Below are 25,169 nucleotides of genomic sequence, written 5' to 3'. Positions count from 1 at the left end.
TTTCCTCAAAATCCTTCCTGATTTAGACTACTCTCCATATGAAAATAATGCTGTTCAAAATGAAAAATCTTTATACAGGCAAACTAGTATCTCTAAAAGATATAGATACGCACTGTATAGAGTCACTCATGATACATGTAAAATTTACATTGCTATTCCACAACAATCCATTACCAATAAATAATAACGGTATCTAAATCATTTTCCCGCTACACGGCTTCTCTTTCTATTAATGATGGTGATGGTGGAGTCATCGTCTCATCCTTTCCTCCTGCAGAAGACTCTTCTTTTACCGTAAAAAGCTGCCTGTCTGGGTTATAATACTCATTTGAAACTCTTCTAGGACTTGGAGAATTAGCTATCAGAGTCTTGGATGGGCTACGGTTGTTGCCAAGTGGCGAACTTGGGCCAGAACCATCTTCACGAGGCGAAGGCTGTGGATAGTTACTACCATCCACGGGTTTCCTGTAAAACTTATCTTCCACAATATCATAAGAATTCCCAGTTCGAACTTCCTGTGCTAGAGAGCACCAACAACAACATAACCACAATGTGCAATCAGAAACTGCTGGTTCACCAAAACAGAAGGTATAAGTTGGCAAATTAAATCTTTTTCTCATTTGGATTCTCCAGAAGCCACCATATAGCAAACCAAATGCACAAAGGATAATACCCGTAAGTCCTAAAGCTTCCCTGACAGTCTCATCATCAACATTAACGGCAGCCAAGTTGAAAATCCAGAAAGGAGCCATACAAAAGAGGAGAAAGGTTGCAATATGAACATACATGTTCCCAAATCCAAGCCTATCCATATTCCATCCAAAGACACAAAAACTACAGAAAAGTGATAGATATGCCAGAGAAATGTCATCCCAAAAATCAAGGATCCCTCCACTCCATTGAGGTCTAGTCTCAACATTTGCTTGTTCATCTCTTGTTGCAAAGGAAAATCTCTTTTCAAATGATTTTCTCCTTAACTGCTCTGGCCTCGTACTTTCACCAGTAGTAATTTGAATCTGCGCTTCCTCATCCATTTCGGAATAATCCCTCCCAAGCGGACTAATAATGGTGTATAACCCAGCAATTGCGGGTGCAGCTATTGCAAGAGATATACATATTCCAACTCCTATGGCAGGTCGCTCAGATCTCTTGTACCCCAAATTTAGACCACATAGTGCATATTGAGCAAAACAATTCACATGGAGTAGGATAACAACTACCATCATGTGTGCCCACTCATGGGGCTTATAGGACCCATTCTTACAGTAAATCTTTCTGAGTCTAGAAATGTCCTCCGGTTTCCATCTGCAGAGAAGCACAAGGTGGTAGAACCGTTTTGGGTGCTGGTAAAGGCACATAAGAGTGAACAATGCATTGAGGATTTGATTATTTACTTCAAACCATGCATTTCTCTGCGATTTCTTTGGCAACACGCCATTTAACATTCCAGTCATGACTAGGAACAGAATTGCACCTGAAATAGCAACACATATTATCCACACAAACAGGGCCATGTTCATTGGATCCCGTAACCAGTCTTTGCTCATTTTCATCAGGGAAGCCCAATCAATCTTCCTATCAAAAACTCCATGCATGCGCTCACGAAAACCATGGCCACTTGAAGAAGCAACTGAGCGTGACATCTCATCTCTGTCCTCAGCCAACCGCCTGAATTTGGCAGATGCAGAGCCAAATTTAAGAAAATTTATTCTATTGGGAAGGGCAGTAAACATGTCTTGGAGTGGAACATTCCTTTGGGGATTTTCATTGTTCAAGAGGGTCCTTTTAGATACTGATATATTGAGAGGGGCTTGACCCTGGAGCTTAGCACCATTTGATTCCTCAGTTTCTCCATTTTGATTCCTATTACTGATCGAATCCATTCCCTCACTCAAGAATTGAGCTTTTTCAATCAGTATTGCAGGCAAGACATCAGAATATAAATGATAATAACAGGGAGGAGTACTCCAATATGCAAAACCTCATGTTTAGTCCAGAATTGAAACCTAGACAACACAAAGCAAATATCATTCAGTAATCCAACTTAAGGAAGAAGAAAAAAAGAGTCGGTCTCAAATGAACAACAAGATATCTGTCAAAAATCATAAACCAAGACTCTCTAACATGTTATTTATAAACTGATCAAATTTATGCAAAGATCAAGAATTCCACTCCCAGATAATAAATTCAAGTAATAGAAAAACATTCAGTTAGTTTTGTCAACATTGACTAACAATAAATACTCAAGTCCTTTCTCTGTCCAAGCAAATGAAAAATAAGTCCTATTAAAACCCAGAATCTGATCTTAAAGATATAATCTTCTCATGAAGAGGGAAGTTAAAAGAATGAAAGAAACGACCACAAAAGTAGAAAGCATAATTCATCAAGATCTGCTAACTGATCGAATTAAACAACAAAAGGTAAAGGCTAATAAGCAACATACTGTTCAAATATGATAGGAGAGGGTAAGAATGTGATGGAGTAGAATCAATCAAGGGAAGAAAACAAGAGAATCAGAAACCCAATGTACAAGAGAAGTAGAAGCTTGAATACTTACCTCTTGAATGAGACTGAATCTGAACAGGCTTTGATCTTTAGGAACTATTTTTGACTCCGGAGAAGATATTCACAACAAGAAGATCTTACTCGTCTCAGAGAAAGATGCTCTAGTTAGTTCACCTTCTGCTGCCTAGCCTGAGATAGGGGAGTTTTCCTAAAAGGCAAGTGGGCGAGATGGCTTTGCTTGGCCAAGGAAAGATTCTAAACGATGTCGTATATTAGTTTTCTATGCACGAATTGGAGCCACCATTTGATGCCATTGCAGATAGAAAATTATGTGGGGTTTATCACATGCAACACACATGTAATAACCTGCTCAATTACAAGGAAAAAAATTGCTTAAATTTAATTTAATTGATTTTTTTAATAATTTTTTTATTTAAAATAAAAAATTCAATTTTTTATTTTAAATAAAAATTTGAGTTTATTTTTTTTTATTTATAAAATTATCATGTATAAGAAGTTGAATCATATGTACTTTTATAAGAATTGGTGACAAGTGACAACCCATCTTGATCGGTTGGATTTCGGCCTAAATCATCAAATGTTGATTTAAAATTGAATTATTAGGTTTTCATTTTTATTTTCATTCAACTTTTAATTTATTTTAATTTTAATCTAATTTAAATGATTAACTTTTTCTTTTTCAAATTTTATCTTAAAAATAAAAAAGTTAAATATCAAACTAAATCATTTAATTTTAATCTAATTTAAGAGGAGAAAAATATAATCCATTTCAATACTCTTGGCAAATTACAAAATTTATTTAGATATTAAAAAATTAACCCGTTCTCTTAAAATTAGGGGTGTAGGATAGGATAAAAGTGCACAAATATTAGGTGCAATCAGTAATTTGTTAATGCTCGTAGCGAATAAGCCCCTTTTATATGCAATTAAGAGACACATTTGCACCATATCGTCAATTTTGCTTACGCTTCTCCACCTAACACCGAGTCACCGACGATGAATTTCACCAATTTCATGCTCTTTTTTCAAATCCCACATCATATTACCCTATTTTGGGTCATATCTAGCTCATCAAACCGGTATAAAAGATAAGACATTGAACCCCAACGGCTACACTAATGGTTAAGTAGCAAACCATGGCTTTAAAGTCTCATCTGCTATCAGATTAAAAACATTCTAAAATTAAAACTGATTGAAAAGGCAGTTTAATTAACTACCTACTTAAAGAGCATTCTGATAAACTATCGAAGAGTAAACCAAACACCCTCTCAAACACATAATTGTCTATTAGTTGAGACCTTTGACAAACGTGACACGATGCTGAAACAACCAATCAATCATATTAAGGTAACACATGCTTATTTGATTTCTTTTATTTACTACTTTGATTTGATACCTGTTTGATCCAAAAGTTGGGATCCATTGGGTTCCAACTGAAAGCTTTAGACCCATACGTTTGTCCATAAACTCAGTTAACTGTTGAAACCAACAATGGATTACAACTGCTAAACCAAACACGTCCTTTGTCAGAACATCACAAGCCATGACAAGGACAAGAGGAAGAAGTTAGCTTACCAATATACAACCCACTCGCGATATTCCAAAAAAATTACAAGCTCATGTCCACAATTGCGAAGCAATGCATTCTGAATGAAACCCAAGCCAAAAAACATTTGATAACAGAGACGGTGTAATGGTTGTAACTTAACAAGACAAGATAATACAACTCAATCATCGGTGATCAACCAAAAGAACAAATGATTGGAACTTCAGATTTAGGTAAGGTCGTCCTCCTCCAATTCCTTAGCTTTCAGCTTCTCTTTAACCCTCAACAGAAGGGTTGTCTTCCAGGAATCCTATACAGCAGATATGCAAACCGATATCATCAGCACATAAAGGTTTAATCAGTGATTAGTCATTTCTCTATAGATGACCAGAGGTGTGACTTCAATGTTGAAATACAAATGAAGTCAAAGAAAAACAATGGATACATTACCTTGAATGAGGTATGCTACAAATTTTATGTATGACATGCAAAGTTAAATGCTCGGGAAATTTTTTTTTTTTTTGCCCTTTCCGAATTAACATGAAAGTAAATATTTAGCCTACTGCCTAAAGTAGATTATCCTTTATATCTTTAAAATTTTATATGATAGGACCAGGATCAGATACAGGAAAACTGACCAATGGGGTCATGCTGTCGAATTCCTTGACAACATCAGTAAACTTTGCAACATCTTCCTCATCAATAGCAGCAGCAATATCCTGCCAAGAGAAAAATGTGCTCAGCACATAAGTGATATATCATCAAGCAACAAAAGAAGGATATAGACAACAATGTAAAATCAAGGTTATAAAGGAGGTAAAATCAAGACTCTGTTTGGTTTAACATCCTGCATTTTTACTGTTTAACCAAACATTGCCCTTTGTTTTTATTGCATTGAAAATATCAAAAGGGGAAAAAAAGAAATAAAAAGCAATAGTTTTGCATAGGAAAGTATAAGAACAGAAGCAGAACAAACCATCAAGTTGTTTTTCCAAACTACACATAACCTACCGCTAGGAGTTTGTATTCTCGAGTTCCTGAAAAAGTTGGATCCAAATCCTACAACAGCAAGTTTAACATTTGTTAATTTCAACCAACTTATAGGTATGAACATCAAGACAACAAATCAGGAGCCATGTCTAGACCTGATATCGCTCTAATGCATTGGATATAGCAACAACATCGCCTTTGCATAGGTGACAAATTCCAGCATTGAGTAGATGACCTTTGACTCCATACTTAAGCAAGTTACTGCTGAGAGACTGTCGAGCAATCTCTTCATAAATCTCAACTGCTTTCTGGTATCTGAAAAAAATATCATGAACAAATTATTCAAATCTGGAAACAAAACTATAAGCAGTGACCCCTTTCGAAGCCAAATCACCATGAAAAAAAAAAGAAGAATTGATGAAAGACCACTCAAATAACCTGGGCTTTCGTTATAATGCACAATGAGTACTTTTTAGGAATCCTATTACTTGGGCTTGCACTATATTTACACTGTTGACCAGTAAAATGGGGCATTATGTTGATTTATTATATACATTTAACTACTGAGCAATTTGCATTTTGCACATAATAAAATGCTAGTTTTTCAAAATGCAAAAAATCAAATCATAGCTATTTCATGAGTTTGTTAAACACATAAAAGAAAGTTGGCAGCATATCCAGGTTAATAAACATAAACAGCATTCCAACATGTAGTAGCACACACAACCACATTAATGCTGTCTAACAACTGCACACATAAATCTCATGCCATGCAAACCACCAACTGCAGCAATCCATATGGCTAAAATCAGAAGACAGGAAACTATATGAAGACTGCATGTAACAGTAGGATATTTAAGCAAAACAATGGCAATTTGCAAAAAGCAAACATCCTTACTTTTCTAGTTGAGCAGCAAACTGGGCTACTTTCTGCTTGCATTGGTTGGCAGAAGTTGTTACTTCTTCACCTTGGAAGAAATCAGCTGCCTTTTCATAAAAGTCAATAGCTTTCTCAATATTTGCTTCTGATTCATATAATTCACCAATTTCCTGTGCAAGTAAATATGACTCAGTCATGCATATCTCTCAGACCATCAACCCTTCAAATGTATCTTATGCAAGTATATAGATGCCACGGATACCCCAGGGGTAAAAGCTCTAGCAACAAGAGTATACCTTGTAATATCTTGCAGCCATACTGATCCTTCCTATATCACAAAACAGATCTACAGCTTGACCGAGGCAGGATATTGCCTCTGCACAAAAAGAAACTCTAAAAGATTAATGCCACATGGGAATAAAAAATGGGTTAGGAGAGAGCAGACATGACCATATGTTGTACATGCCAAGTGCATAAAAGGAATGCAAACAACCAAACAGCAGAAACAAAAAGATTAAATTTTAATCCCAATCCAGATAAACTAGCATAATCTTTGTTCCCATCAGCAGAGTAATAGAAAAATGAGATTAAGATTCTCCCATGTTGGTGCAAACAAGACCGATCATATTTGTACAATTTCACATCCTTGAATTCAAAACGATTCATTAAAGATTTTATTATCTAGTGCAAAGAATGCACCAGTTTGGCAATGGTAATGCATGCACAACTTTAGAGAAAAGATAACCTATTGCATAATCATATATTCTCAATTCAATAAGTGATTTAAAACTCTACTCTCTATCATCACAGACTTCTAATTGATCTTTCTACAAGAAAAATAATACTTTAAGAAACATCAATGTAGCCTGAGTGCCAGAAATCAATGCATCATTTCTCCTAACGGAAGTTTCACTATGCCTGTAGTTAAAAATGTAATAAAATATCCATGAGGTTATGTCTACAAGGAAAATACAATGAGGTTAAGTACTATAAAATACCATTTATAGACGTTTTCTTATAACAGTGAGCAGCATCAACAAAAGCTTGAGCAGCTTCATGTTTACTTTCCAACTGCAAACATAAGAAGACACTGTCATTAAACTCTGTTCAAACAATAACAACATAAGAGAGATGAACTCAATGCTTAATTCCAACATGAAAAGCACTCACCTTCAAATGACAGTTCGCCAACTTGACATAAGTTGATCCAGCTTTATCCCCTGAAATATCACAACAAAGTGAGCAGACTAAGAGCAAAATATAGAGCATGAAGTCAGTGGATTTAGCTGTGTATGTGAGAGTGAGAGACCCAAATGGTGACTCAAAAGGCTACAATATCATAGAATTCAAGGATGCTTTCTGGAAAAAGCAAACAGATCGCAAAGGCACTGGCATGATGGTCGAAAGTATTTAGTAATTGACAGATTCATTAAACATAGTAATCATTTACTGTATTTTCATTAAGCCACCGACTAAATCAGAAACCGCCAGTAGAATCATACTTCTTAAACTGAGGGAAAAAAAAAAAAGCAATGACCAATAATCAAACACCAAAGAAGGATCTAGCTATAACTTCAGCCAAAGATGAGAATGCAATATACTTCCACAACAACCCATTCATAAAATACTTGCAGTTATTCATACAAAATATCTTATGTATACCAATGAAGATTCGCAAATGAGGTAGAAAAAAATCTTTAAAAAAAAAAAACCCTAAATTGAAACATTCTACCATAAATTACTTTCTACCCGTAAAGAAACTGGAAATGAAAACGTAAACAAACTTCATTCTTCCAATTGCAAAAAGAATAGAACCAGTTATCATATCATTCAAATATAAGCCATAACAAAAGGCAGCAATAACTCCATTAAAAAGCAGAAAAGGAGGAAAAAACCATTAACCACCATGCCATTGCAAGATCGTCAAAAGTTTTTTTTTTTTTTTTTTAAATCATCATCGGTTGCATGTCATTTACTTCCGATCAAAAATATTCTCGGAAAACAGACACAAAAGCTACGAGAAAAAAAAATCTTTATGTAGTTACAGGATTTGGCAAGCTTAAAGCAATTGGCAGCTTTGTCGAAGAGATCGGATGCGTCTTCAAATTTGGAACCGAATAAGCCCCAACCACTAAGCTTCTTTTCGGCTTTCTTCTCGAATTCCTCTCCTCGAGCTATCTGATCTCCCATTCTCAGAGCCTTTTGTTTTTCTAAATTAACAGTGAATATAGAACTTTGAAATTGAGACTATGAAGCAACAGAGAAGGAAAAGATCGAGGAAGGAACTGAATTCCTCGATATTGAAGTGGTCTAAGGAAAGGAAAGGGAAGGGAAGGAAAGGAGAGGAATATCGTATTCGTGTTTTTGAAAAGTACAAACCTAGAATTGGATTACGTGTCCTTCTCTGGATCAGGCTGGTTCCGATTCTGGTAGTTTTGGTTTCTGGTTCTGGACCTTCTGGTTAAGTGGTTGTTAATGGAGATGACAAGTCGTCACGTTGGGCCTGCGTTTTCTTTGGGCAAGCCCCTGTTGGATTAGCTGAGTCAAGGTCGGTCCGGTTTACTTAAATTTTAAAAAATTAAAATTTGAATAAATTAAATTAAATTAAGCTAAAGAGAAAAATAAATCAAATCAATTGATCTTCATTTTTTTTTGAATTTGACTTAATCTTGCGTTTTCGGGCTTATTTTAAAATTACATATGTTCGTTTTTTTGTTTTTAACTCTAATTTAATATTTAATAACAATAAAATATGGTTTAACTAATACTTATATCCAAAACTAAAACCAATTTTATTTTCTTTAAGTTAAAAATGCTAAATTGAAATTTTAAATTAAATTAATTGAAATAATATTTTTTTCATTTTTTGATATTTTGCATACAAAAAAAATTGATGAAAGGTGTTATTATAATAACGGTTAAAAAAATCTATCCACCATGCATATGACTGCATGGAACAGTTTATTGTAAAAATGAGCTTCTATATACATCTACCAAATTTATGATTCATCACGTTTACGGGGAGAAAAATAAAATGGTAGCTGTATGATTTCGTGTAATCTATCAATTATTTACCCAATCCAATAAGCTCTGCTGTTCTAGAAGGATAAAATAAAAAGAAGGGTCTAGCTCCAAATTTTGTGGGGCTTGAAGAAGTTTGAACACAAGGAACAAGACATGAAGTAAAATCGCAACCCATATCTCAACCTCTCGTACACTATTCCAAATCCAAGAAAGAGACGCAAACAGTTGAAAACACCCTCTTCTTGCAATGTCTCATTGAGATATGGCTCGCCATGGCAGTGAATGACACTCATGCATCCTCCTCCCTTTTTTGTGGGTTTGCTGGATTTTCCTCTGCTTCTTTACATGTGATGATGAAAAAGAAGGGACAAGAATTTGCACTCAATGTTTTCTTTCAATTCATCCATATATTAACCCCATACCTAAGACTATTAGTTTAATTCACAGCTAATAATCGATTAAGATAGAAAAAGTTTACAAGTTTTTGGTTTAAGTCTTTTCATTTATTTAATTCCCAAAGTATAATCCGTCATTATTACTAATTAATTTAATGAAAATCTTTAAAACAAAAAAAATTAAAAATAAACAGAAAAAATATATGTATTTTGAAAATTTGTCTGATGAGAATATGACGATACTATGAGGATAATATGTATATATTTTTACAAAAAATAAATAAAAAAATAGAGAGAAAAAAAACAAAAATATAATAGCTGTCAAGAGTAGTGTATTTTTATTATTATTTTTTTGAAATATGAATATGAACAAGAGGCTTATAAAAAACAAAGAAATAAATTAATTAGCATTTAGATATTAGGATTGTAAGAGTCATCATCACCAATTGAAAACGACCCTTTTATTCTATTCATAGGAGAGAAATGCTTCATGAAAGTGACTTCTCCATGCTCCACTTCACCCAAGAATCTACTCTATTTTCGAATAAATCCGTTTTAATTTATTATTATTTTTTTATTAATGGATAAAAATAATATTTTTTATCGTTAATTAGAGATTTCATGTATTTAAATCAATATATAAACTCGTTATTTTTTTAATAATTTTTTATTACGTTTAAAATAAAAAGATTACACATGATTATTGTAATTTGGGCACTTATCACCACTATACATGCAGGAAATGAAAGGATATAAAAACTTGAATGTATAAGTCTATTAGACAGATAATCATTAGATCAAATCAAATTAAATTATAAGGTATATAAAATTTGTTCTTATTATATATATATGTCACAACTGCATGTGAATGTACTTTCTCCAAGTGCAACTCACGTGACTTTTACACCAGGCCTCAAGACTTATTAATACTATTCTACAAAAGAGATGATTTTTATTTTCAGAAAAGGAAAATCAAATTTATATATAAAAAAAAAGCCAGACCTAGTCAAAACGACACACTTTATTGGCGGAGTAAAAAACACAAGCATCCTGTTTAACAATTAATTGTATATTTTATTTGAAAAAAATATTAAACTATAAAGTAAATTTTAATAATTTTCTTCTAAATTTTAATTCTGATATAAATAAAATTATTACACATAACGTGACTTGATTGCAATAAAATTACTGATACTAATTCAACTCTTTTTTTTTTTAATTTTAAAAGAGAGGCAATAATTAAAATATGATATAAGAGAATGGTGATGATGCTAAGAAGCCTTATAATCCAAGGAAACATGAGTTTAATTTGGTAGGTCGTGTTATGAGAAAAATTCAGTTTTTAATTAATATGGAATGTCACGAGAAACATTTCTGCATAAGTAAATATTTAATTTCAATTGCACATATTATTGAACCCTAAAATAAATAATAGTATATTAATTTACTTAGATAATTATTATTTTTTTTGTTTTATATTTTGTCACATGATGATGACTATGATATGAGATTTATCCAATATATTATTGTAATGTACACGTAAGCAATATTCACTACCACAAATTCACATCATCTTCCCTTTTGGGTATTATTAAATTTGATAATTAATTACTAAAGAGTTTAATTAAGGCTATTTTTCTTGAGAATTAATAGTAAAATCATTCTTTTTATATAGTGAAATAATGCATGTGAATGACAACAATCACAATCATATTCCTAATCAGAATCTTCTCGTTCTCCAACTATTTTGCAAACCCTTAATAACACCATTATATATATATATATATGATTGATATATGTTCATAACTCAAATTTTTTGTTTAAATTAAAATTAGCTAATATTCCTCCATTATTGGATGGGAGATGAACAAAAGAGCATATAGCTAGCATAATTCAGATTGATAATGATTTTGACAATTCTCTATATGTGTGGAAGAAGAAATCTCCTATAAAGCTACTAGGGTTGGAAGGTTGGATGTGAAGACAAATACATGCTTATCTGTTTTAATTTGTAATTTTCTCACTTTTTCGCAATACCATCATTTCAATTTTCATCCAGTCAGTCTCAATTTGACAAAAATATATGTTGATCAATTTTCAGATTTTTCAAATTCTGAATCATCCCCATTTCAATTTCACCTTCAAACAAGTGCATGGTGTGTGCAGTTTTCATAGAGATGGAAACCTTCTCATTCTTGTAGACTTGTAGAGTGACTACACTGTTTCAGAATTCTATACCGAAATCAGATTTAATTTTGTTAATCTTTAAATTAAAAGGTGATTTAAATGGGGAAAAAACCCTAGAATTAAAAGGGAAGAGGAAGAAGAGAAGGCAATGGAAGAGACAAGGTAAGTGTATGGAGAATATTGTTTTGTTGTAATGATTAATGGGCACACATGTGAATAGGTGGGTACTTCATTTGTCTCTGCACAAACGAGACAATCTTGGAAGCAAAGGACCCAAACCCCTCACTTGCTTTCTACTTGTTTCCTATAACATCTCGTGACCCCTTTTACTCATATGCCTACCCCTACACCTACATAATTATAATTACCCATCATCTCTTCATCATTTTTACTTAATTACTTAGAAAGTCTTATCTAAATTCAGACCATCATTAGATTTCTTCATATGAAACTATCTTCGATTCATGGTGATAGGTTATGTAATGGAGAGAGGTAAAGATGATGAAGGGTATGAAGAGATTTCAATTCCCAATGGAGAAGAAAATGATTAATAGAAAGTAAAATGAAATGGTAATTAGATGAGATGATATGAGATGAGATGAGAGGAGAGGAGATGTGATGTTGGAGAAAGGTGAAATAAGGGCACGTGTGGAGAGAGAGAGAATGCTCCCCCGTGAGGAGTGTTTGGAGGCATTCCAAAATCACAACTAAACATCCTTTTGTTGGTTTTTTGTTTCACTTATTTCGATGGTCTTTTTTTTTTTTTTCCTTTTTTTGCACTTATGGCTTCTCAATCTCATCACGAGTTCATCATTCCCCATCCCTCTCTTTCTTTCTTTCTTTTCCCAAAACACCCTTTTATCTCTAAATGGATTTTTTTCACCCATTATCTTCAATATCAATAGGTTGCCTATCAAAGGTTTGAACTATACATGCATGTAATTATAAAATTATAAAATTTGAAATTTTAATTTTGATTAAATCTAAATAATTTTAAAGAAAAGAATTATTTATTTTAATAAAAATACTGTTCAAATAGACTTTTTACAATCTTTCACTAGCTTTTTTGTTCATATTATATGTATAGCTGTATGTTAAAAGAAAAACATATTTTTCATATATAGCTGAAAGAAATTGTAAAGAAATTTTGTTTCTCTTCTAATAAATTAATTAGAGAAAAAGAAGGTTGAAAAGGACTAATGATAATATATAATTTCCAAAATTTTCCACAATTATATTTCAATGCATTTGATTCGTTTTGGAATTGTATATATTTAAAAACAAAATGATGAAAAGGACTAATGATAAATTCACATTTTTCTTAATAAAAAAAATAAAGAGTGAAAATGATTGATAATAATATTATTTACTTATTTTTTTCCTTGAAAAATAAAAATAAACAAAGAAACAAAAATTAAGGAAGAGCCAAGAAATATATCTTTTTGTGTGTGTATATAACAAAGGCAATATTTGGTAATATCTTCTTGTAATTTAATCAACAAATCAGATACCTTTAAACATATATATCTTGAATGATTCTTCAGTCTGTTGAAATGAAATTTTTTTTTTTCTGTTTAATTCCTCCAGTTATTATTAATGCATGATAAAAATGGGTTAAATTATTTGAAATTTAAAAAAATAAAAAATAAAAAAATAAAAAATATATATAGACGAAATTATTATATGTACAACCATTTTTTTTTTGAAATGAGAATTGAGAATGAAGGAGTAGAACCTGAATTCTCTTTGATTTATTTAAATATACTTACCGCATGTACAACTATTTTATTATAATTATCGTTTAGGATGAAATTTTACATGCGCTGTAATATCAAATTTTTAGAGATTGGAATAATTTTGGGATAGATTTTTATGAAAAGATAATAATTAATGAAGTATTATATATATATATATATAATTATTTTTTTGAATAATTATATATGTAATTATCCTTGAGGGTATGGGATATTATTATTATCCTATTGAAAAATAAATAAATAAATAAAAGCATGATGAAAATTTGTTAGGCTTCTTATGGAGTATTGGAAAGGGCATTGAGGTAAGTCCATCCACAATCTATAATATATTTTGTTGTGAAAGAAACTGAGGCAGTCATGTGGGAAGAAAACAGCAGAATCATATAGATTTAAGAGCTTCATCCTCTCTTTAAACTCCCTCAGAACCTTGCAAAGAGACTTGATACATAGAAGAAGAAGAACCGGTAGAAGAAGAGGAGGAGAGGAAAGGGCAAAAAGAGAGAAAGCTGAAAGTTTTTATTTTCTTGTATTGAATTGTTTTCTCGAGAAAATCTTAACCATGATTTCTAGGGAGAACAAGAGAGCAGCTCTGCATGAGAAGCTCCAACTTCTTCGTTCCATTACCAATTCTCCTGCTGTAAATCCCTCTCTATCTGGTTTTATTTCTTCTGTTATTTCATAGAAATATGAAGAAAAGCATGGAAGGAAGGGAAGAATAAGGAATCAAAGAGAAGAGAATATAAGGGTTTGTTTATGAAGTTGTTCTAACAAAAAATTGTTCATGTAACAGCTAAACAAAACCTCAATCATCGTTGATGCAACCAAATACATTGAAGAGCTAAAACAGAAGGTAGAAAGATTGAATCAAGATATAGAATCTTCACAAGCTTCAAGCCAAAGAAATCCATTGCCTATGGTACAGGATATGATCTTTTCTACAGTAACTAATATTATTGCTTTGTTTTTGTCTTTTATTAAAAACCCAGTAATTCTTTTTATATTATTTTTTGCATTATTGTTATTATCGCAGGTTACTGTGGAAACCCTAGAGAAGGGGTTTTTAATAAATGTATTTGTAGATAAGAGTTGCCCTGGCTTGCTTGTCTTCATATTGGAAGCTTTTGAAGAACTGGATCTTAATGTTCAAGAAGCTAGGGTTTCTTGTACTGATAGTTTTCGATTACAAGCTGTTGGAGGAGAGGTAGGAGATGAATTTTCTTTTTTCTTTTTTCTTTTTTCTTTTTTCTTTCATATTTGCTATAATTTAAGCAATATTTCCATATGGGAAATCTATATTTCAGTTAGTTTCTTTTATATATTGCTAATTAATATTGGAATTTAGAAATCATTATTAATTTTATTTTACCATTTATCTTCTTTGGTGTGAGGCTGGCTCTAGCCCAGTCATCTCATGTTATAGGTTTGCATTGCTTATATAACTATTAATGAAGTCATGTACTGTCTTTGTACGTACCATGTTTGGCCACCACTCAAGTAGCCTCTCTCTCTCTCTGCAATAAAAATTCAGATTAATCCGTTTTTGCATTTTAATTTTAATACTATAATCTAGAAATAATTTATCCGATTTGAAAAAAAAATTAACTTTTTTTCTTATATGTTTTCAGAATTATTTCGATTTACCAAAAATAAAAATATGATATGTAAATTGAATTTACAATGTATTGAATACATAAATATATGAATTTTATTTTATATTTGATTCTAAAAAATAACAAATTTCTTGGAATTGATTTGGCAGAACGAAGAAGAAGGTATATGCATTGATGGTGAGGTGGTGAAACAAGCAGTGTTGCGGGCTATTAATAACTGGAGTGAGAGTACTGAACAAGACTAATAATATTATATAATCATATTAAAGTATTGTTTAATTAATATCCTTAATTGTCTTTTTAATTTTAATTATCACTTTCTTTAATCTCTTTAGCTGGAAACATTTTTAATCAAAGGATTAAATGTTCCGAATTGAATTTTGTGTTTTATAATTTAGAAATGAAATGCAATTATTACCTACAAGTTTTTATTCAATAATATTAAAATTATCTATAAACTATAAATTTCGAGTTTTGAATCACATATGGAAAAAAAAAAATCAAATGAATAGAAGATTCAATAATGCCAAGTTGTTTGGTAATAGAACTATACAAATTGGGTTTATGTATTCACAGCCATAACCATAACCTAAGTGTATCTGAATAAATTTGAGTGGTTTCATATTTTATTTTTTGACCTCTAATCTCAATTTCTAATTTCCATTTCATATAATATAAAAATAACTTAAAATTTACACAAAAATAACTTAAACTACAAAATCTTAATTTTTTACACTAATATAAAAAAGAAAAAATTATTTTTTAATCCCTGAGATTTAACGTAATTAATCCCTCTATTTTAGCGACCCAACACTTAAATTCTTCATTTTCTCTTCCGTCCAAATTCATAGTCCTTCCATCCATTTAAGCCGTTTGGTCAAAGATTCAAAGGTGAGAGGTGATAACTTTTTCCAAAAATACCATCCTCTCAATGTGAAATCGCTATTTTTTTTTCTCTTTCATATTTTCTCAATTTCTTTTTATCCATCGTTAATTCTCCTTTTTTTTTTCTCTCTCTTTTTCATCTTTCTTCTCCCTCATATTTTCTCATTTTCATCTTTTTTCTCCCTCATATTTTTTCTATTTCCTTTTGACATTGTTGATTTTTTTTTCTCTTTTTCATCTTTTTTCTCCCTTATATTTTCTCTATTTTTTTTTGACATCGTTGATTTTTCTTTTTTTTTTCTTTTTCATCTTTGTTCTCCCTCATATTTTCTCTATTTCCTTTTGACATTGTTGATTTTTCTTTTCTTTTTTTTTCTTTTTTTCATCTTTCTTCTCTCTGAAGCATTATTTGAGAGTTCCAGAAAGGGTAGGAGTTATGGTGAAGAAGAATAAGAAGAAGAAGAAGAAGAAGAAGAAGAAGAAGAATCTATAGTGAAGAGGCATTGGGTTTGAATTTCGTGATTTTGAAATAGCGGGATTTTTAGTAAGGGTTAATTTTGTCAATTCACGTGTCCCAAACGATTATTTTGGACGGAAGGACTACGAATTTGGATAGAAGAGAAAGTGAAGGATTTAAGTGTTAGGTCGCCAAAATAAAGGGACAGAAGTGTTAATTATGTTAAATCTCATGGACTAAAAAGTAATTTTCCCTATAAAAAACTCAAAATTTACATATTTTTATATTTTGAATTGATTATTTCAATTTTTGCATTTGAGTGCAATTTAATTAAATTTTAAAATAAGTTCTCAAATTTATTTTTTGTACAGTTGGCATAGGAAAATTAATTCAAAGTTGAAATGGTAGAATTAAAATATATAAATAAAAGTAAATATTTATTCTTTATTGTCCAATTGGCTTTTTTTTTTAAACCATAAAATAGATATTTAATATGACAAGTTTACTTTATTGATGAACATATACTTTACAATTAAAATGGATTAATTCCACACATGATAATTTTGTGTCAAGAAGCAACATTGGCCTCATTTCTCCTTCTGCTTTTGGCATCCATCAAAAAAGCCCTTGTAATTTGGACAGAAAGATGAGGATTTTTGGATACAAAAGTCTCATACTTAGAAGAAAAAACTAAATCCTCCAAGTTCTTAACAATAAAATTCAAGGCAGTCTCCTTCAATATTTTGTTGGAGCAAACATCTGAGATCTCTAACACATCAAGAGCATTAGAAGAGACTAGGGTTTTGAGCATGTATCTCTCACAGAATTTCAGCAAAAATGGGATCTCATATTTATCTGCTGCTAAGGTTAATGAGTAGATATGCTTCTCTATCTTCTCTGCATCCAAGCTTCCTCTATAGAGAAATTCCAAGAGAGCCTCAAGCTCTTCATGCTTCAGCTCTGGAATTGTTATTGTCTCATTTGCTGGGGCTTTGCATGCATCTGAATCTAGCATGTTCTTGAATATTTCTGATCTTGCTGCCTAGCCATCGCATATAAAGTTATAATGAGGACACTAAATGAGTGAAGATACTCAACACTATGCTAAATTAAGTCTAACTCTGAGTACTTTGAGCAAGCTAAATTATCACTTAAAAGAGTATACCCAATCGAAACATAACCTCTTAATTTTAGACGATGAGTTTCAAACTCAAACTTGATATTATGTTATATATATCTGATATTCAAAATTCACCAATTTAATTACGACGAACGTCGAATAAATCCACGAGCTATATTATATATGTTAACTCGACTACGCTTTTTATTTATGATACACTTGAGTAATAATAATATACCTTATCCTTCCAAAGCCAAGAATTCAAACAAAAAAGATATATAAGAAGGAAGGGGAGAGAATCACCAATAGGGCTCTGTGTGCAGAAATGGGAGGACCGCCATTGCCAGGTTTGAGTTGGATGTCGGTAAGAATTTGATCTTTAAATAAAGAAACAAAGCCACTGAGGAAATTGATTTTTTCATTCAGTTCATCTTCTGTTTCCTTCATATTGTTCATCCATTTTGGAACATTTGCTAATGGTTGAGGCTGAATAATCAAACACCAATTTCCTCAGAAAATATAAACATATGTACCTAATTGTGAAAATAACTCTTAAAAATTTATAGTAAAAAATTTTGTGATAATAAATAAAAATTAATAAATGCATATTATTGAAAACTATATATAAAATACTTTTTTATCGAAAATATATATAAAAAGGAACATAATTATTTAATTCTTGTAGAATTGAGAAATTTATTAATTAAAATACATGAAATTTTTAAAAATCTAATTATTAATTCTTTTATTAATTTTAACTGTTAAAAAAGTCTGAAATATCTTTAATACGAATGAATTAATTAATATATATTTTTATAAAATTGAAAGACCAACTAATAAATTTTCTCATAATAGAAGGATTAAATAATAAAACACTTAATGGGATAAAACTAATAGAAAGCTAATTAGTAGGATTTTTAAAATCTTAAAAAATCAAACCATCAATTAATGAATTTCTCTATAAAATAAAATAAAATAGTAATTTTTCCTATATAAAATAGAGGGGAAGAGAATTCAAGATAATTATAAACTGCAAAAACCAGTACAAAGAAAAAGGGAACAAGAAGAAACAAAGAAAGTGGAGCTTGCCTTACACGAATTTGGGAAAGAAACAACAGAAGTAATGGCCTTTTCACTTCCTTTATCGTTTTCGAATTTGTTGATCAAAGTGATAACACTTTTGGCTGCCTCATAGCATGATCCACATATTGTATTTCTTGGAGGTCTCAGAATAGAAGGCATCGAGCTACAAATTGAGCAATCCATTTTCTTCTTTGTTTGGATACCCAAAAGGAAGGAAAATATAAAGATGATGTCAATTGAGATGAAGATATAGAGAAGTTGGTGGTGGTGGAGGAAGAGGAGATGGGTTTGTTTTGTTGAGTTCAATTCATACTCTTCCCACCTTTCATTATTATTATTATTAAGGTTTGTTAGGACATATTCCTTTGCTTGTTAATTAATTAGATGAAAGGAACAACTCTATTATTATGTTGATTATTCTATATTTTTATAACTTGAATGAAATGTCTATAACAACCTTTAGCGGAAAATGATGCCATTTAGTTACTTATTTTGTTTCAGTTTTTTTAAATTTCTTAAATAAAAACCCAATCAATCAAACTGAAATTCTAAAAAATCTAAACTAATTCGAATTAAAATTCCAATTTCATCTCACAGTATTCAGTTAACTGAATACTGCATGCCCTAATATAAAACTCCGCAAGGGTGAAATTGCCAAACAATGAACAAAAGAAACTGAAGGAGAAGGGTATTGTTGTAAATGAAAGAATGTGAAGTTGGTTGGAGCGTAGCCTTTGAGTGAGTAGTAGATTTAAAGGAAAGCCTCTTAATAAACAAATCACTTGGATAGGGAAAGAATCAACAAGTTAGGAAGAAGAAAATGACTTTCCAACCTATCAACAGCCAGCTTCTGTGAGGCAAGCACGTCCACTTAACCACTTTCCCAACACCAAGAGTTCTTTTAAGCCAGGTTGGCTTAGCTAAGCAGCCCACCTTCCCCAATGATTGAGAATCATCTTACTAGTCCAAATAAATAATTTTCAAATCAATTAAAAGTTAGATTATATGATATGACCCTTACTTTTACAAACACATAATCAAGGAGAACTTCCACTAAAAACATGCATTATAATCAAAGAGAGCCTAGTTGTAACTGAAACTTTTGTTCCACTGACTGCATCAGCTGATAGAGACACAAGTTTCTAAATCACCTCAATATGGTTTCCAGCTTAGGATAAAGAACTTAATTTCATAAGCTGGTTGTCGGTGACAAAAGTGATAATTGAGGGCACGAAATTATGACAATTAGGTGGATAATTGCAAGCTATGCAATTAGACAATCAATAGCTTTCGCTTTACTCTTGTGAACCAGAAAGAGAGCAAAATAATTATTGCTTTTATCAGCTTGTTTCAGGGGAGATTAGTAATATTCTGTAAGATTTTGCATTGTCTTAACAAAGCAAAGTGGAATAATAGCATACCAGTGGGATTACTTGGGCTTTGCTAAAGCATCTCTTATATACCTATTTGTAGTTCATGAAATGCCTCACCTGCACCATCACAACAAAACAATTTACTCAAAGGTGGACTTTGACATCAAATTTTTCTGCAGAAAGGTGGAGAATTTACCACCATCTCAGATCATTTCATGCAATTAATTTTGCTTCATCAGTTTCAGGTATTATGATGTCAAGCCTCATCATAGGCTTGTATTTTTCAGGGATTCGTGCACCAGCTTGCATGCACATTTCAACCACAGCTGGTGCTTTTCCATAAAACTTTTTGAGTGCACTCTTCAATGGAGGCCCTTTGGGGTCTCTAACATGCCACGCGTAATTAGGTGGGATAACTTCCTCAACAGTAGCATCCTGCCAACCATGTTTTCCATCCCTCCACTGGTGCTTGTATTCCCCACAAAGCTTAACATTGTGACCCCAAGGTCCCACATGAACCTCTGAGCAATATCCACATGCCTTCACAGTGTACTTCCTCATTAACTTCCTTACACCCCATCTAACAATTTCATATGCGTCAACGGTTTCCTGTGCAATCTTCGGTACATCTTCCAACAAAGGAGGTGAAAATCGCTCACAAGCCCTATATGTATCAAAATCAATAAGGGTGGACGGATTTGCAGAACGCCATGGCGTCGGCTCCTCAACAAATCCACCTCTGTCTATTACTTTCTTTCCAAGCATTCTGACTGGTTTTGTTCTTCTGCGAGAAGGATACTCTGGGATATCGACACCAGCTTGGATGCAGAGTTCAACGACAGCTGGAATCCTGTCGTAGTCAAACCGAGTTTCATGCTTGATGCGCCGACCAAAAGGATCATAAAGATGATACGATTCAATGGGGACAAGTACATCATTGATGGAACCCTTGATCCATGCGTGGAAACTCTGGCGCTTATCACTAGTCGGACCAAGGCAATCCTGGATGTGGTGACCAGCGTGGGCCACATGAACTTCCGAGCATGCACTGTACACAAATTATAGCATGTAAATGTCCAAGATAGAAAACAAGCAAACAAATTTGCTAAAATTAATCATTAGATAATTAAGCTATCAAAAGTCCAACTTGCCTACAACCATATACAGGAATAACATGCAAGAGCTGTGCAACTCCTTTAATCAAAACCTTCCAGGCATCTAGTACCTCATGCGCAACAGGAATCAAATCAGGCACAAGTAATCCATTTTTCGGAGGTTCAAGGGGCTTCTCAATACCCATTTCTGCAAGTTTTTTGTCCCTCCTTGCAGCCTTCTTGATAAGCATGAAAGGAATGGGATAGGGCTTCTTTTTTTTCTTCGGTAGTATTGGTGGAAGGTCCACATTCTGTGGGTATGATTGTTGTTTCTTGCCAGTTGGATCTTTTTGGGGTTTTTGCCTCGCATATAAGATGGTCCTGGAAATTGTAGGTATGCCTTTCTGAAGTTTCTGAAGCCCAAACTGCAGCTAGAACAAAACATGAGTGTTAGAATGATAATAATAGTTTGTGAAAGTTGATCCTATTCCCAGGAAAAAAACTCAGACCGAAAGCCATGGAAAAGGTTCAACATAATTGAATTGCAAAAAAAAAAAAAATAAAAGCTCGATATGTGTCAAGAGTTGTATTGCCATAACTGGCACTATCATATGAGACAATTAGACAAGGAATAAGGATTCATGTTTGGTTTAGTAGCATCACACAAAAGAAAAAGAAAAGGCTTGTAAAGGAAGCTTTTATAAGACCTTCAATCTGAGCTTTTCCGAATCTAGAGCCGACATTTGAAGGCTTTTAAACTCCATGATGCCCAAGCAAAGACCTGCAAAATGTAAGCCAAGCTAAGTCATGTTAATGAAGGAATTCTACCATGTCCCTTTTTCTCATTTTGCACCGTCATTTACACCATAAGATTAGAAGATGTAGAAAGATAATATTTGTTGTTGTATACCAAAATAGAGATTACAACCTATTTATACATAAGAGACGGTATCTAAACAGGAAGAAAAATCAAGCCTATGAATATACATTCCCTAAGATTAAGTAACTAACCCATCTATCAATATTTACTTCCTATATTAACATATTTACTTTCTATAACCTGTAACAGAAGACAATATGGTTCCCAGAAGTTCATTTGTCACACAGCTTATCTTTTTCATAAACACATGCACCTTCATAATTGTCCTCACTGCACTTAATGGCAAGCTGTAGGTACAAAAGAAAGCAAGAATAGTTAACCTTTGGGAGATGGATTCCATGAAGTAGAAGGTACTGCTGACAGCTGCTGAAGCATTTATATATCAAAGTATATCCTGTGTATTTGTTGTCTCCCTGCAAGATAAATCCGACACTGCAACTGTATCATCAAAACAAAGTTAATGAACCAATCATCTAATTGATAATAAGATTTATAATCACAACCATTAGAAAGCACAAACTGTAATTTTTACATCCAACATAATTGAATCAGGCACCATCATCTTTTCCCCTTTTTTCAAACACCGCGTACACATGTTTATTAATTTACAAACTACAGAAGGAACAAAATAAACACAAAGATCTGCATCACCACCCAAACATGGTTCACAAGAAAAGTTACTATTTCAAAACATAAGAAAATGTATTTCCTGGAACTTGAAGAGGTAGGAGAAGTGCAGCACCATTATGATGTCATCTAAGATTCTGAATGACTGCATAACTCAAATTCTGAACAACCATGCCTTTCGCGGGCAGTCTAAATACATCCATTAACTAATATTCCAATATAGTAATTTCTACAAACACATAGGGAGCTTCAAGTGGGGCCAATCAAATTACCAAAGCATCCCTCAATTACAACTCTATATATCGGTTCCCATCCTTGGAGCATTTTTTTATTGGATATACACCAGCAAATTTTCCTATTGTATGACATGATTACACTGTGGAGAAGCACTAAAGTACCAAAAGAAAATCTTCTATGCAGATAAATTAACTACCCATAAAAATGGCTGCTAATAAGCTTCAGCTCCCTCGTATTTGGCTGCAACAAACGTGCAATAATTTAATAGTCTCAATTCGAACATGCAAATGAACCCACCATCAGAAATCAAGTCATACGAGAACACCAAAAAGATGAGCGAACAGAATTGAGAAAATTTTGCAGCTGAAGCCTGAAGGCAGCTTAGTAAACACCATAAACAACCAAAAGTAGAAAAGGGTAGCATCGATTAACAGTTAAAAACAAAAGCAAATTATAGTAAGGAGTAAATACCAAATACCCAGATGGATCTCTGAGCTCCGACGTTTCTTTCCCAGCAGGATTGTGTAAAAGATATAATTTTTTTCCCTCTTTATTTCAATCAATCTATCCAGCTTAGCTAATTCGAAGTGAGAAACCAGCAAAGCGAAATGAAGCGAGACGAAAGGCAAATGAATGGAACAAATGGAGGGGAAGATATTTGTATTTGACAACGAGTAACTAATGAGAGACGCTACCCAGCGAGCCACTCTCCCCAAAGATACTTCACTCGTTTCTCCTCGAATCTGGGTCCTGTGATGGAGGGCGGTTTTGTAATTTCATTTTCTTTTCTTAGTTTTCAGTTCTCTTTTATTCTTTGGCTAAAATTTACTTTTCCCAGATTTATTTTTCAATTTTAATTATTACTTATTTTACAGCTTCCTCATGAAAAATATATATATATTTTTGGCAATGCGAATTATAAAATCAATAACAAAAGGGATATTTTTTTTATATCACAAAAGAAAATCTTTAGAAACGTAGAACATAAGTGAAATATAAATTAATTGATACCACATTTCTCTTCTAAAACGAAAATTTATAATTTATTTACAACAGATGAGTTATAAATTTTGTTTGTTAAATTTTAATATAAAGAAAAAAAAAAAGCAATTTGCCCCTTCAAGAGTTAAATTATCTCAAAATTAACTTTGTGAGTAAATTAGTACGTAATTTTTATTTTTTAACCTAATTATTATTAATCGTATAAAAAATATGTAGCTTCATAAATTTGATGAGAAAGTTGGGATGGCAAAATATTATATTTTTATATTTTTCCGATGTGGAATACATTAACAAACATCAAAATATAAGCTAAAATATTAATTATTAATTAATCCAAACATGGAATTAGCAAAGCACAAAAACTTAATCATATTTGGTATTAATTTTGTAACTAACCCAGCAGGCAGCCACAACAAAAGCAAGCCCCAGGTTGATACACATCATTTTAATTTTCAGGGAAAAAATACCTGAAGCTTAATACAAGCCAGTAATAGAGCAAATTTATTTATTATTTAATTAGGCAAAGAGTTGATAAATTTATTTAGAAGAAGCAGCAGCAGCAGCAGCAGCATTATTGTTTCCTTTCTTCTCATAGTAATGGTAGATTGCTGCACTTGAGAGCACTGCAAGTGTCAAAGCTTGTGCATGCATCCTGTACCAACCAAAAAAAAAAAAGCACGTGTAAACATTTATTACATACCTGGCATTTATTCAATATTATCCAATTTTATTATTTAATCTCCGAACTAGAGAAAGAAAGCCCTACATACCTGGCATGTATAAGCCTGAGACTTGGCTTTAGAGGAGTTCTTGAACGTGTATAAGCCAATGATCCTCCAACTGCTGTTGTCCACAATGCTCCTGCAATACCCAATGCATGTTGTACGTAATTAATAACATTCTCATTTTTTTTAGCATTTTTAAAGTGCTTATGATGCATGCATTCCATGAAATAGAGGAATAATGAGCCTCGATCTCCATTTTTTCGAGAGAAAACTATGCCTCAGCTCAACTGATCTAGATGGGAAACCGAAATGGAACACTATGCTTTGGACTATGCCTTAGACCAACTGATCTAGACGGCCTAGGCAATAGCATTGGCATATGATAAAAAAAATTTAGACAATACTATTCTTAACTACTGACCAATGCTGGTAAGCTTATGCTCTGAAACCCAAGACTGAAATGTCTCCATCGATCTTCTTCAAGTTGTACTATAGATGCGTTGAAAATGGACAGTGTGTGTGGAAGTTGCAAGCAAAGGGAATTACAAGGTTGGTATTTATAGACAAAAGAAGATGTTGAAACATGTGCTGAGTTCTGTTTTTGTCTTTCTTTTCCATTCGCCCCTTGGTTTTGTGTTCTCACATTTTTCTTGGAACACTGAAACCTTAAACCATAGGCTCCTCTCAGTCTTAAGTTTCCTGGTTTTGTTACTGTGCTTCTTCATTTCTTGGTTTCCTAATCTCATCACTTGGTGTGAGCCATTGGATTTG

At 32.5% G+C, this 25,169-nt stretch overlaps 6 protein-coding genes across 13 annotated transcripts; 1 reads left to right on the top strand and 5 right to left on the bottom strand.

Moving 5' to 3' along the window:
* Positions 1-2,747, bottom strand: LOC110625027. Its single transcript, XM_021770516.2, has 2 exons — positions 2,558-2,747; positions 1-2,006 (listed from the first exon to the last, which is right to left on the bottom strand). The coding sequence occupies exon 2, from the start codon at positions 1,881-1,883 to the stop codon at positions 210-212; it is 1,674 nt and encodes a 557-aa protein (XP_021626208.1). The 5' UTR covers positions 1,884-2,006; positions 2,558-2,747; the 3' UTR covers positions 1-209.
* A 1,345-nt stretch (positions 2,748-4,092) lies between these two features.
* Positions 4,093-8,444, bottom strand: LOC110625230 (alpha-soluble NSF attachment protein 2). The gene is made up of 10 exons (XM_021770829.2): positions 8,322-8,444; positions 7,988-8,152; positions 7,113-7,162; positions 6,941-7,013; positions 6,239-6,318; positions 5,961-6,112; positions 5,218-5,377; positions 5,084-5,131; positions 4,711-4,791; positions 4,093-4,382 (listed from the first exon to the last, which is right to left on the bottom strand). The coding sequence occupies exons 2-10, from the start codon at positions 8,130-8,132 to the stop codon at positions 4,302-4,304; spliced, it is 870 nt and encodes a 289-aa protein (XP_021626521.1). The 5' UTR covers positions 8,133-8,152; positions 8,322-8,444; the 3' UTR covers positions 4,093-4,301.
* A 5,137-nt stretch (positions 8,445-13,581) lies between these two features.
* On the top strand, positions 13,582-15,339 carry LOC110624550. The gene is made up of 4 exons (XM_021769748.2): positions 13,582-13,942; positions 14,096-14,221; positions 14,336-14,506; positions 15,065-15,339. The coding sequence occupies exons 1-4, from the start codon at positions 13,865-13,867 to the stop codon at positions 15,158-15,160; spliced, it is 471 nt and encodes a 156-aa protein (XP_021625440.1). The 5' UTR covers positions 13,582-13,864; the 3' UTR covers positions 15,161-15,339.
* A 1,405-nt stretch (positions 15,340-16,744) lies between these two features.
* Positions 16,745-19,946, bottom strand: LOC110624895 (BTB/POZ domain-containing protein At3g56230). Of its 3 annotated transcripts, none has more exons than XM_043961180.1 (3): positions 19,882-19,946; positions 17,681-17,863; positions 16,745-17,299 (listed from the first exon to the last, which is right to left on the bottom strand). In XM_043961180.1, the coding sequence occupies exons 2-3, from the start codon at positions 17,831-17,833 to the stop codon at positions 16,826-16,828; spliced, it is 627 nt and encodes a 208-aa protein (XP_043817115.1). In that variant the 5' UTR covers positions 17,834-17,863; positions 19,882-19,946; the 3' UTR covers positions 16,745-16,825. The 3 variants fall into 3 exon arrangements, with proteins under 3 accessions (XP_043817115.1, XP_043817113.1, XP_043817114.1); XM_043961178.1 differs by lacking the exon at positions 19,882-19,946 and adding an exon at positions 18,467-18,643; XM_043961179.1 differs by lacking the exon at positions 19,882-19,946 and adding an exon at positions 18,472-18,609.
* Positions 19,765-23,409, bottom strand: LOC110624893 (APO protein 1, chloroplastic). Of its 6 annotated transcripts, XM_021770321.2 has the most exons (6): positions 23,143-23,409; positions 22,128-22,245; positions 21,635-21,708; positions 20,985-21,358; positions 20,030-20,881; positions 19,765-19,950 (listed from the first exon to the last, which is right to left on the bottom strand). In XM_021770321.2, the coding sequence occupies exons 2-5, from the start codon at positions 22,180-22,182 to the stop codon at positions 20,047-20,049; spliced, it is 1,338 nt and encodes a 445-aa protein (XP_021626013.1). In that variant the 5' UTR covers positions 22,183-22,245; positions 23,143-23,409; the 3' UTR covers positions 19,765-19,950; positions 20,030-20,046. The 6 variants fall into 6 exon arrangements, with proteins under 6 accessions (XP_021626013.1, XP_021626010.1, XP_021626014.1 ...); XM_021770318.2 differs by having other exon boundaries at positions 19,765-20,881; XM_021770322.2 differs by having other exon boundaries at positions 19,765-20,881; positions 20,985-21,352; positions 23,143-23,407.
* A 609-nt stretch (positions 23,410-24,018) lies between these two features.
* LOC110623859 lies at positions 24,019-24,931 on the bottom strand. The gene is made up of 3 exons (XM_021768863.1): positions 24,820-24,931; positions 24,444-24,534; positions 24,019-24,325 (listed from the first exon to the last, which is right to left on the bottom strand). Exons 1-3 carry the CDS (start codon positions 24,866-24,868, stop codon positions 24,211-24,213), a joined length of 255 nt encoding a protein of 84 aa, XP_021624555.1. The 5' UTR covers positions 24,869-24,931; the 3' UTR covers positions 24,019-24,210.
* Positions 24,932-25,169: the final 238 nt, after the last annotated feature.

This window comes from Manihot esculenta, chromosome 10, assembly GCF_001659605.2.
Source record: "Manihot esculenta cultivar AM560-2 chromosome 10, M.esculenta_v8, whole genome shotgun sequence".
Classification (NCBI taxonomy): Eukaryota; Viridiplantae; Streptophyta; class Magnoliopsida; order Malpighiales; family Euphorbiaceae; genus Manihot; species Manihot esculenta.
The sequence above is the reverse complement of the archived record's forward strand: the minus strand, read 5'-3'. Positions and strand labels throughout refer to the sequence as shown.

Coding starts and splice junctions, on each gene's coding strand:
- LOC110625027 (XM_021770516.2), bottom strand. CDS start 1,883: ATGGATTCGATCAGTAATAGGAATCAAAATGGAGAAACTGAGGAATCA.
- LOC110625230 (XM_021770829.2), bottom strand. CDS start 8,132: ATGGGAGATCAGATAGCTCGAGGAGAGGAATTCGAGAAGAAAGCCGAA. Junction 7,014..7,112: donor TGGCGAACTGTCATTTGAAG/GTGAGTGCTTTT, acceptor TTATGTTTGCAG/TTGGAAAGTAAACATGAAGC. Junction 5,378..5,960: donor TTTGCTGCTCAACTAGAAAA/GTAAGGATGTTT, acceptor TATTTTTTTCAG/ATACCAGAAAGCAGTTGAGA.
- LOC110624550 (XM_021769748.2), top strand. CDS start 13,865: ATGATTTCTAGGGAGAACAAGAGAGCAGCTCTGCATGAGAAGCTCCAA. Junction 13,943..14,095: donor CCATTACCAATTCTCCTGCT/GTAAATCCCTCT, acceptor TTCATGTAACAG/CTAAACAAAACCTCAATCAT. Junction 14,222..14,335: donor AAAGAAATCCATTGCCTATG/GTACAGGATATG, acceptor TTATTATCGCAG/GTTACTGTGGAAACCCTAGA.
- LOC110624895 (XM_043961178.1), bottom strand. CDS start 18,643: ATGGATTGCTCAATTTGTAGCTCGATGCCTTCTATTCTGAGACCTCCA. Junction 17,864..18,466: donor CTTTCCCAAATTCGTGTAAG/GCAAGCTCCACT, acceptor TTGATTATTCAG/CCTCAACCATTAGCAAATGT. Junction 17,300..17,680: donor CTGCACACAGAGCCCTATTG/GTGATTCTCTCC, acceptor TGCGATGGCTAG/GCAGCAAGATCAGAAATATT.
- LOC110624893 (XM_021770318.2), bottom strand. CDS start 22,182: ATGCTTCAGCAGCTGTCAGCAGTACCTTCTACTTCATGGAATCCATCT. Junction 21,709..22,127: donor ATGGAATCCATCTCCCAAAG/GTTAACTATTCT, acceptor TACATTTTGCAG/GTCTTTGCTTGGGCATCATG. Junction 20,882..20,984: donor ATTCCTGTATATGGTTGTAG/GCAAGTTGGACT, acceptor ATTTGTGTACAG/TGCATGCTCGGAAGTTCATG.
- LOC110623859 (XM_021768863.1), bottom strand. CDS start 24,868: ATGGAGACATTTCAGTCTTGGGTTTCAGAGCATAAGCTTACCAGCATT. Junction 24,535..24,819: donor GCATAAGCTTACCAGCATTG/GTCAGTAGTTAA, acceptor TGGGTATTGCAG/GAGCATTGTGGACAACAGCA. Junction 24,326..24,443: donor CTCAGGCTTATACATGCCAG/GTATGTAGGGCT, acceptor TGGTTGGTACAG/GATGCATGCACAAGCTTTGA.